This window comes from Lycium ferocissimum, chromosome 3 (genome assembly GCF_029784015.1).
Source record: "Lycium ferocissimum isolate CSIRO_LF1 chromosome 3, AGI_CSIRO_Lferr_CH_V1, whole genome shotgun sequence".
Classification (NCBI taxonomy): Eukaryota; Viridiplantae; Streptophyta; class Magnoliopsida; order Solanales; family Solanaceae; genus Lycium; species Lycium ferocissimum.
The window spans coordinates 30602630-30614329 of NC_081344.1; the positions used below are offsets into that span (position 1 = coordinate 30602630).

The following is an 11700-nucleotide window of genomic DNA, read 5'->3' on the forward strand; positions in this document are numbered from 1 at the left end:
TATTACTCGGCTTGGGTGATTAAATTAAAAGGGATAGTCATGCAAGTGTTTAGAGGTTTTCAGATTCGATAATTGAGGTAAGAGGCGATTCTTCGAGGACTAATAATCTTAAGGATTTGAGTAAGGGATTATTAAACATGGGTACTTGAAATGATAGAATAGACGATGATGGGTTAACTGAGTTAAGTTCGGTATACATTTCGAAAATTGGGTATGGCAATTCGGGCAAGGACGTTTCAATGAGATACATGAGGACATCAGTGAGACGGGTTGTGTAATACGTTGGATTTAAAGAGTGTTCAACTTAGAGTGGTAATTGTTAAGGAAAGTATAACGGATAGAGTTGTGGCCTACTATTACCTTCAGATTGTTGACATCTAATTTTTGACCTCCCATAATTTATTTTAATTATCCAGAGTCTTTAAGACCTTAAGCAAAGGGAAATATGTCTTCAGAAAGTCAAAATAATTTTCTAAAAATTTATTAAGGCTATATTTTTGTCAAGTCTGTTTGATAAGATGATTTCCAAAATATTTTGAGTTAATTTAAGTATTTTTGCAATTATTAGATTTTTGTTTAAATTAATCAAGAAGGAAGTGATAATTTTCCATGAATATTTCACTTAATTGTCTAAATTGTCAAAATAGCAATTGGCAAAGTATTTTACTCTGTTTTAAAATTTAAGGAAAATTGATTAATTAAGTAAATTGACCATTTTACCCCTCATTTCTCATTTAATCAAATTTGGCCTTTTATCATAATTAATTATGTTTTAAGTGTAATTAATTTTGAAACTGTCATTTAGTTGCTATAATTAAAGTAATTAATTATTAGCCAATTATGACAACTAGCCAAATTTAATTAAGGTTTAAAAAGAATTAAAAAAAAAGGCTTAGTCGCATCTTATTTTTACTTATCTCTTTTTAAATTTAATTACCTTTATTATTATTGTCTCCCTTAAAATCTGAGTTACCTTTTATTATTATTATCTCTTTTATCATTATTGTATCTTTGTAAAATCTCAACTACTTTTATTACCTCTTTAAAATATTTTTTTTTTAAAAAAAAAAAATTAATATCCATTAGGCTGTGCCTAATAGCTTATTTCATTAATAAGTAATAAAAGAAGCAGCTTACATCATGCTCAAAGTAGGAACTAGCTAAAATAAGATGTTCTAAAACTAGAGTGAAGTTCAAGCACAAGTAGCTTGCATTTCTGCATCCTCCTGTATGCATAATAAGTACAATATGATGATGATGATCATGAAATCTTCTTGGTCTTAATCCTCAAATTTGGGTTTTGATTCTTGTCCATGTTGATGAGTGTCCTGCCAGTGCTTGGAAGATCTTGAAATCCATTTATCTCCAACTTGCTGCCTGTGTCCAAAGCCATGTTAGCTAAGTAGTCTGCAATCTTGTTTCCTTCCCTGTAGATATGCTGCATATATACTGAACATAATTGTATAAACATCTGTATGTCTTCTATTATTGTAATAAGATGCCATAGTGTTGAACTGCTTCCTTCTAGTATTCTCTTGAGCTGCATGGAATCAGTTTCAATGATCACCTGTGGGATCCCCTTAAGTATACGAAATATAGCGCTTCTTTGGCTTCTCACTTCCTACCATATTGGTTGTGTCTGCTATTTGTGCTGCCTGTGCATATATAATGTCTCCATTGTGATTTCTGCAACAAAAACCATAAGAACTTGGTCTTGGATTACCCCTACTAGCTCCATCTGTGTTGATCTTTATATGTCCTTCTGCTGGTGCTTGCCATATGATTTTCTTGTAATGCAAAGTTGGCCTCCATATTTCTAAGTAATCCAACAACTCTGGCCATCCTGTTGGTACATGAGCTAGCCTTGGAAACTTGACCCTCACCAGTTGCCAAATAGTTTTATGAACCTGATATTCCAAACTGGGAATTGTCATGTTTCCTCCATGCTTAATTTTATTTTTTCTCTTCCAAATTTCCCACATGATAACTGTTGGTATAGCCTTCAACATCTATTGCACCTTAGTTGGTCCATCATATTTCCAGCATTTTATGATCACTTGACTAAGCTGCAAGCCTTCAATATTGATACCTACACAGGAAACAAACATTCTCCATAGCTTGGTAGCTACTGGAGAGGTTAGAAAAAGATGTGCCATGGTTTCTTGCTTTGGTTCTTGACAACACCAACACCTTGATGGCATGCCCACTCGCAAACTAAGAAGAACCTGATCTATTGGCAGCTTAAATTCCATGCTCTCCATATAAAAAATGACATATTGAAAGGAAGTCCTCTCTCCCACATATACTTGTAAAGATCTTCCCTCCCATCCTTCTGTCTAATATAATTCCATGCACTTTTGACAGAAAAATTACCATTTTGTTCCAACATCCACCAGGTTTTGTCCAAAGGCAATATATCTACTGGAGGAGAGATAGTTTGCACTATATGTTGAACAATATCCTCAGAAAGATGTTCTCTCAAAGCACCTAAATTCCGTTCTCCTCCACTACTAAACTGTTTCACTTCAATCTCCTCTTCTGTATGATTTTCTTCCATAATATGATATAAAGCACCTAGTGAAGTCCAGTTATCAAACCAGAGACTAGCATCTCCTTGTCTTATCTGCCACCAAATTTGATGCTCTACTAAATCCCTGACAAGAATCATCTTCTTCCATGTATAGGATCCTCCCCTAGCAATGGCTATCATAGGATGCAATTTCTTGCAATACTTGTTGATCATGAATGAAGCCCATAGAGAAGGCTTTGTTCTTAGGTTCCACCATAACTTGCGTAAACAAAGCATTTGACATGTCAAAAACTGATCTAAAACCAAGGCCACTCTCTTCCTTTGGTAGACAAGCAGCCACCCATATAATCCAATGTCTGCACCTTGTATCACTTTTATAATTCCAGAAAAATCTACCCAGAAGCCTGTGTATGTGTCTAATCACTCCAATTGGTGGGCTCATAGCAGAAAGAATATGCAAAGGCATACTCTGCAGGACATTTGAAATTAATACAGCCCTTCCACCATAGGACAGCATCTTCCCATGCCAAGATTGTATTCTTCTGCCAATTTTCTTGATTATGTCATCATACTATGCAATCTTGTTTCTTCCATAGTATATTGGGCAGCCAAGATAAGTAAAAGGAAAGGATCCCTTTCTGATCTTAGTAATTCCCATTATTCTTCTAACCATAGTTTGAGAAACTTTATGATGAACATAGAAAGCACTCTTATTCAAGTTGACTAACTGTCCAGACACTTCCTCATACTGCTGAATTTTCTTCATCATAAGTTTAACTGACTCTTTCTCTGTAGACAAGAATAATAAGGTGTCATCAACATATGAGAGAGGATTAATAGGAGGACTCCACTTAGGCATGCCAAATGGTTTGAATTTGTCCTTTTCTAAGAAGGCATTTAGACTACTAGAGAGAACTTCTGCTGATATAATGAACAAAGTAGGAGATAGTGGATCTCCTTGTTTAACTCCTCTTGAAGAGGTGAAGAAACCATGTGTTTGTCCATTTATGAGCATTGAGTACCAATTACTTGAAATCAGCCTAAACACCATGTCAATAATGATTTCACTGAAGCCAAACTTCCTGAGTACCTTAGTCAAAAAAAAAAAAACCAAGAAACTCTGTCATATGCTTTCATCATATCCAATTTAACTACCTTTTATTAGCTTTCTAAAAAAAAAAAAAATCTGACAATCTAGATTTAAATGGATTTTATTATCTCTTATATATTTTATAATGGGCATCTTTCAAAAACAGGAGCTATTTGTTTAATCCATGCGTACCCGCCCACCCATATATATATATATATATATATATATATAGATTGAAATTGGGCCCCCTTTTTAATTCCTTTTCATTTCAGCCGAGCCCTTTCAGCCGAGCCCAGCCGAATGAAGGGCCAGACCTAGCCCACCATCTCTCTATACACACATGCGCAAAACCAAACAAGACCCTAAGGGTCTCATTTGTTCAAGATAGCGGGGAGAAGGGAAAACCCCAGCCTCCCTTCAATTCCTTTCTCTCTCGTACGCCTCCTTTGCCAGAAATGGAAATTTTTTGCGAGCCCTCCATGCTTGTAAGGACTTGGCGTGGTTGAGAATGGCAGGTGAATTTATTGCTCTGCCATTTCTCAACCAAACCCACCGCATTTCCACCCCAAACATGGTAGTATCTCTTTCCTTCCTTTACTTTTTTGCATACTGTGGTCAAAGAGTACAGATCTCTTAATGGGATTTGTCTCGACTCGTTTGAAATACTCAACCCCTATTGGTTCATGAACAACCATTTGGATCGAGTTGTGAGAGTAAGATCTGACCCTTCGAATGTTGCTTGCTCTACTTTTTTAGCCGTTGATACGTTGAATTGAGGGATTTGTCCCAAAGTTTACAATAGTCCCACATCAAACAAAGATTAGTTTTTTTAAGAATTGGGGGTTCTATATAAAGAACCTCATATCTACGAAAAAAGGAGAGGCTTTTTGAGAGATTCGAGCATTTGAACGCTTTCATTTGCAGAGATAAAGGTTGAATACCTTGGGTTTTGGCTTTGTTTGCTTGAAACCTTTAATTTTTAACCTAGTTTAAGAATTTTAAAAAGGCTATTTGTTGTGGTTGTGTGGTTTTCTGTGCGATTCTGAGCATTTTGGGGAATATTTGAGGTCTCCAAGTTCGAATTTCGACTAAAGGCAGCACAAGAAGGAGGTAATTTTCCTTTTCACTTTCTTTCTATTTCTGTTTCTGCTTGTTTGTTTAGTTAAACTTGTCTTGCTTTTGTTTAATACAATGTAGTCTATGTGTGTGATTAGTCTAATTAATTAGATTTGTACATATGCTTAGTTTGATTTTTGTAGAAAAGATTATGTGAATTGAAAAATGTTGGTTAGATGAATATTAATACTGTTTTCAATAAAGGAGTTTGCTTAACACACTTAGATAACTAGCTTAACTAAAATATGCACTATATTGACTTTGGCTTTAATAACATGATCAATCCTAGCTAAACATGCTTCATTTTTTAGCCTAATTTAACCTGTTTATAATAAAGAATAGGGTTCTATAGTTTAAAGTCTTGATACGATGAAGAAAAAGGTGCTTATGCACTGTTAAAATCAAAATAGCCACCTCATAAGTTATCTGTCTTGACTTAGTTAAGTGTCCGATCTGTGTGGCCAAATATGCTTTTCTTCTAGTTATTTCATGCCTAAATTTATTCATGTCTAAATCTGTGCTGTGTTGCTTGAATGAGGTGTGTGTTATTGCTCTGTTGGGAGTTGGTTAGATGACTGTTAGATATTGTTGACTTGAGTAATATATATTGTTACCTGCTTGGGAAGATGGTTAGATGGTTATTAGATATTATCAGGTTAACATGATTAATAATATTAAGTTTTTAGCTTAGCTGTGTTTACTATAACTTGCCTAAGTTAGTTCTCGGGCGGTTTGGCTTAATGATCTCATATCTGATGGGCAGTGTTGCAATAATACTAAGTGTGGGAAGTTGTTTTGTTTGATCCTATTGAATTAGACCATGTCCAAACTTGATATTTCTTTCTTATATCAACCCTTTGCTGAATCTGATACCTTGAGATGTCATGTTAATTTTATTTGAGCTAGATCACAGTGAGGAACAACTTGTTTAAATCTTGGCACTTTGTCTGAAAATAGGAGTATTCTGCCTAGTTGATCGTAGTGTTTGTTTATTGCTTTTCTTTGCTCTGTAACTGCCTGCACACTACTCTTAGTGAATTTCAAAATCAAATAATACATGAATCTTTGAGGTTTTGTTTAGACTGGAATTGCACTTTTAAATATTAAATTGACATGTCTGTGGTAACTAAGATCTTACATGCTCTTTGGAAAATATGAGGCTTATGCCATCAAGCTGATTAAATGGTTTCAATTTTTAGGGGGGGGGGGGGTCCTAGAATGAGTTCTAAATGTTAGAATTCATATTCTGTATTTTCTAAAATTGGCATTTAAGGTCTGTAAAGCACATGATAACAGTCAAGAATCTTGTGCTTGGGTAAGAAGTAATGAGATGTTGGTCCTTTAAATCTGTTACAAATTGCTTCATGAGGCAGTTTTGTGTAGGGCATGTCTCAATTTGCAACAACTACAGCATTATCATCGTTACTTAGTTTGAAAAGAAATTGATTTTAAAATCTGTTTGCCCTGCTTGTTTCTGCCCTTGTCTTGCAACTATGTACATTTGTTTCTCCCTATCTGTGTTTGACTAAAGGACTTATTTGCAAAGTTGGATTTAGAATTAATATATAGTAAGTGTCTGATCATGGGCCTAAAAGACTAAGTTGGCAAGAGGCTAGTATTTGATGTTGAGTAAAAAGAAGGCAAAATACATCAAAACACCCCTAAACTATACCCAAAATGTCGATATCACACCTAAACTATACGAGCGACCTATTACACACCTTAACATCTTAAAAGTGAATTTAATTCCCCCTGCAAGGTATTATACCACTTTCACAGCGTGTGGTGTTCCACACGCGCATGCCACGTCAGCGCCATGTGGATTTTTTTTTATTATTATTTTCAGTACTTTTTCTTTTTTCTTTTTAATTTGCACTATTTTCTTTTTCCTTTTCTTCTATACTCATTACAAAACCCACCACCCACACCACCAATTTCACCACAACCCTATCCGCCACCACTAAATTTGCCACCACCCATTTCACCACCACCATCAAATGGGCAATTTCTTCATGCCCATTTGAAGGGCAGCCGTGCAATGTGTTCACACCCATTTGAAGGGCAGTTCGTGCAATGTCTTCACTGCCGATTTTAAGGGCAGTTCGTGCAATGTCTTCACTGCCGATTTTAAGGGCAGTTCGTGCAATTTCTTCATTGTTTAACAACAATGAAGAAAATTTCCCATTTGATGCAAATTTCTTCAATATTTCCCATTTTATTTTATAGGTAGATTAGATGCAAATTTGAAATGGAAGCTCACCGGAAAATATTGAAGCTCATTATTATTTTATAGGTAGATTAGATGCAAATTTGGTGACCGGAAAATGAAGAAGATCGGAAAAAATCAAAGTTCACCGGAAAATATTGAAGCTCATTGAAAACAATGGTGGTTATGCAATAAGAAAGGGAGTAGGGATGAAGAAGAAAGGGAGGGTGGAGGAGGAGGGGGGTGGGGGGGTTACAAAAATATTTATTTTAATAAAAAATGGAATAAAAAAATAAATTTTTATAAAAAACGCGCCACTTATTAATTATTTTTTATTTTGCGCCACGTCACTGTGGAGGAATTAAATTCACTTTTAAGATGTTAAGGTGTGTAATAGGTCGCTCGTATAGTTTAGGTGTGATATCGACATTTTGGGTATAGTTTAGGGGTGTTTTGATGTATTTTGCCTAAAAAGAAAGTAGGCATATTTATAATCACATAGGTTCACATTTTAAATTTTAAGTTCTTTCCTATTCTTGATTTCGTTTGGCTTTGTTTGGTTGAAACTTCCACATTTAAGGGTCTTTCATCTAGGTTTATCATCACATTTCTGTAGAGTTTTGTTGGTTTTTCTCAATAATATGAAGGATATACCTGAGTATACAAGATATACTCAAACTTTATACACCTCAGAAGTGTATAAAGGTTGGTATATCTAGCATACATAGGGTATATCACTTTCTATAAGTCCATGGCATCAACTAATGTTGTACTGGTTTTGGGGAGGGGTTTAGGGCCCAGCTTCTTGGGCCTTCTTTAAATACCAAAGTGTATTGTATGGGTGAACCCAGCTTGTTGTATTTCTAGCAATTGACATTTATTTGGGCTTGAGTTTCTTTTCTCATTGATGTTTCTGCTTGGGCCTAATTGCTTTCTTTTAAAAAAAGGGTGTTCATTATTTAATTTTGCAATATACTCTACTGGTTGTATGCTATGTGTATGCTATAGCTAGTTTTCATGGATGGTTGTGCATACAATTATTAATGCTTTCTCTATAGTATACCACAAATTTAGCACACAAATGGAGATGCTTAGTAGCACTCAAGGATCAAGCTTAAGTCTTCCCTGGTGTCTGCAATGCTTGGGGTTCCTAGAAACCCCTTGGATCTTATGTGACATCAGGAATAAGAAGATAAAAGTTCTCCTTTTTTGGGCTATTCACGTATCTCCCATGGGTGTGTATACCCATGGTATATTAAGTTTGAAGTCACGTATATTTGTATAGCACTGCCCACTGCCTACCTTGAGAGGGTTGATCTTGTAGGCCTTTCTTTACTTGTTTAAATATTTTGGTCTGTTTCTATGTTACTTTGATCTAAATGGGCTTTGGGCTTACTCACAAATTTTAGGCTTACTTTGTTTAGTGTCCCCGATGCTTAGTCGATTTCTTGTTCTATCTTGTCTTGCCTTGTACATATGTGCATTATATGAGTCTACTTTTATTTTTGCCATCTTAAACTTGTACAAATCCTAATCCTTATCCTTTTCTTTCCTTGCTAGCATGAAATACTTGGGCTTGGGCGATCCACTTGCATAAACCCATTGGGCCTTCAGCCTAATGATTCATTCTTGATCGAGTCCGCAAAAAAAAAAATAGAAAGGGAAGTAGTTGTGGGGTCTTTGATTGCATTCAGAGTCGTAGTTTTATCAAATCAGAGGATTCGAGTAAGGCGATTCGTTTATTCGAGGATCAGTTGCGAGGGAAATCTGAATATGGAGATATGAGAATTAGAGCTTGAGCTAAGTTTAGAAAGTTGTGACTGGTAAGTGGTCCTGTTTGAGACCTACCCATTGTTGGACCCTTGCTCTATGAGTTAGTTTTTAACCAGATCTATCGAATGTTCATCCGGTCTTCCATGTTTTTGGGTTGGAGAAGTACCGTTCTGGTGGTTTCTGTATCATTCGATAGGATCCAGTTTTGTTCGATGAGAAATCTTTCCAGTAAGGAGAAGTCCGTCATGCTTAACCGATATCTTCAGCAATTGCGGATTCGGGCATTTTTCCGTCCTCTCTTCCTTATCGCTCGAGGATGAGCGATTATTTAATTGGTATCTGATGTAACGACCTGTTGGCTCGTTACTGCATTTTCGACCCTTTCGATCCTTTCCCCAGCTTGGTTAGCTCACTTTTGACCCGAGGGGACCGTTGACACGCTTCTCGAGATGTCTTGACTTGATTCGGGAGACTTTTCGTATAATATGGGCTAAAAGCGAAAAAAAGTTGGCTCAAAGTTGACTTTTGGGTAAATAGACCTTTTTCAAAAATTTGTCAATTCGAGGAGTCCAGATGGTCGTTTAGAACTTATGTGTCTATGTTACACCTCGGAAAAATTTTCCGTTGATGCACAGTGAATAGGCTAATGAGGAATACGAAGTATACGATGTTTCAATACGTAAGAAATAGCATTTGATGATTCTAAATAAGATTTGAAAGACATTCGATGTTAGACGAGAAAGTTGCCAAGAGAAGGCCGTGTATGCGATAAGTATCGGAAAGGATTTATGACTAGTAAGTTGATGACAACTTAGTGATGTGTTGGGGAAGAGTTATAACGCCCCTTAGGTTGTTAATAAGGTGATAAACAAGTGCTAAGAAGGTTCCATAAGGATTGGAGATCAAACGAGACGACGGGATCGAACTTGGTGAAGCAGTGAGTTCCACGGCTGGGTTCCACGGCTAGCATTGTGTTCCACGGACCGTGGATGGGTCCGTGGAACTGCCAGCAGAGAAGCCAACTGGCTGGTCGTGAACCACAACCAGCTTCACGGACAACACTGGGTTCCACGGACCGTGGAACAGTCCGTGGAACACAATGCTTATATTTAAATGTGTTTCCAACTTCATTATTTCATTCCCAACATCTCTCTACTTCTCTCTAAGACTTCTAGGGCATCATATATATTTCATGAACAAGAATCCAAAGGAAATCAAAAGTTCTTATCATCAATACAAGTGAATCAAAGTAAGAGAACCCATTAAAGTTCATCAAAGGCAAGGAATTCAAGTGAGGGAAAATCTAGGGTTTTGCTCAAGTGAGGTATATGCCACCAAGGTTCAATCCTACACCATCTAAGGTAAGTTTTATGATGTTTCCATATTGTTTAAATTATTTGGAAGTTGAAACACTTGGATTACAAAAGAATATAGGAAATGGGTCATGAATGTGTGAATAGTGTCACTTTTGAGTGAATGTTTGGAATAAGTTATGATTCTTGATGCTTTGTGAATATGATCATGTTATAAATGATAGTGAGAGTATGGAAATCGACATTGTATGTGAATGAACGTATTGTCAAGGTATGACTATGAATATGAACGAATGGAAGTGAATTGTGAAGTAAGAGTAATGTAGTTGGCTAAAAGCTATTGTGATGATATTGTGAACGTTATTATTGATGTTTGGGAGTTGATATGTAATACGAGGGAAGTCGTATAAATGAAGGAGATGCTATTCGATTTTCTCTAGAATTAGTCATGAATGCTAAATGCTATCCATCATCTAATATGAGTATGCACTTCAATGAAGGTAGAAACGTGAGCCTTGAAGAGGAACGCACAAGTGATAGAATAGTTGCACGGAAAGGTATGTAAGGCTAACCCTTCTTTCATAAGGCATGGTTCTTTGGCCAAATGTTCATCTTCTTATGAGTTCACGATACTCTCTAATGATCCTAGCTCGAGAAGCTATTAAGCTAATGATGCTCAAATGATATGATTGTGCTAAGTTCCTTATACGACGAGTAATACTCTAAGGATAGAAGGTAATGAATGACGATAGAAAAAGGGCTAAAGATAGATATGAGCTTGTATGTACGTGTGCCCATGAGAGGCTATTGTGAACCCCGAGCTTATAGGGCCGGGTAGAATATGATAAATATGTATATGTATATATGTATGTGTGCCCATGAGAGGCTATTGTGAACACCGAGCTTATATGGCCGAGTAGACTATAACGAATATGTATATCCATATATAACGATGCGCGCACACCACTGCAGTTGGGTACGAATAACACTGAGCCTTGGTAGGGCCAGGTACGAACAACCCTGAGCCTTGGTAGGGCCAGGCACTGAGCCTTGGTAGGGCCAGGTACGTGAAACACCGAACCTTCATGGTCGGGTACGCTATATAGTAAGCTATGTATATGACATCCATATGAGTACGATTATGCTATATATGTGACATCTATATGAGTACGAATAAGCTGAGTATATAACATTAATATGAGTACGACTATGCTATGTATATGACATCAATCAGAGTACGAGTATGTTAAGACCATGTAAGTGCCAAGTAAGGGCTATGTATATGATATGAGCATAAGCATGAAAGGAGTTATGAATACGAATACAAAAGTAGATACGAAAGGTAAATGAGCAAGAAAATGAATGTATGTACGCGAATACGCAATAGAAATGGAACGTCCCTATGGAAAGCAGGTAAGTGCTATGATGATGATGCTATTATCTCCCCGTCTTGTGATATTTCATATGTTATCCATTATGCTTCCATATTGATATTGATCATGCTTTACATACTAAGTACATTCTTCGTCGACGTCCTTTTGTTTGTGGTGGACCGCGTCATGCCGCAGGTGGTCGGAGAGACAGATTTGATCCATAGCTTGTATTATCTCGGGGACTACATAAGCGAAGCTCCGTTTCATTCGGGCTGCCGGCTTTTGTTATAGATTCTTTT

The 11700-nt window shown here is 36.6% G+C and overlaps 1 protein-coding gene across 1 annotated transcript; it reads right to left on the minus strand.

The window, feature by feature from the left end:
- Positions 1-1261: 1261 nt before the first annotated feature.
- Positions 1262-3581, minus strand: LOC132048832 (uncharacterized). Its single transcript, XM_059439517.1, has 6 exons — positions 3201-3581; positions 2733-2999; positions 2374-2623; positions 2019-2089; positions 1626-1907; positions 1262-1540 (listed from the first exon to the last, which is right to left on the minus strand). Exons 1-6 carry the CDS (start codon positions 3579-3581, stop codon positions 1262-1264), a joined length of 1530 nt encoding a protein of 509 aa, XP_059295500.1.
- Between the last annotated feature and the right edge of the window lie 8119 nt (positions 3582-11700).

What these genes read in the sequence shown, in the direction of transcription:
- LOC132048832 (XM_059439517.1), bottom strand. Translation starts at nt 3,581, where the DNA reads ATGGTGTTTAGGCTGATTTCAAGTAATTGGTACTCAATGCTCATAAAT. An exon ending in ATAAAGTTTCTCAAACTATG is followed by an intron (nt 3,000 to 3,200) that starts GTTAGAAGAATA and finishes AATGTCCTGCAG; the next exon opens with AGTATGCCTTTGCATATTCT. An exon ending in AATATGATGGACCAACTAAG is followed by an intron (nt 1,908 to 2,018) that starts GTGCAATAGATG and finishes TTGGAATATCAG; the next exon opens with GTTCATAAAACTATTTGGCA.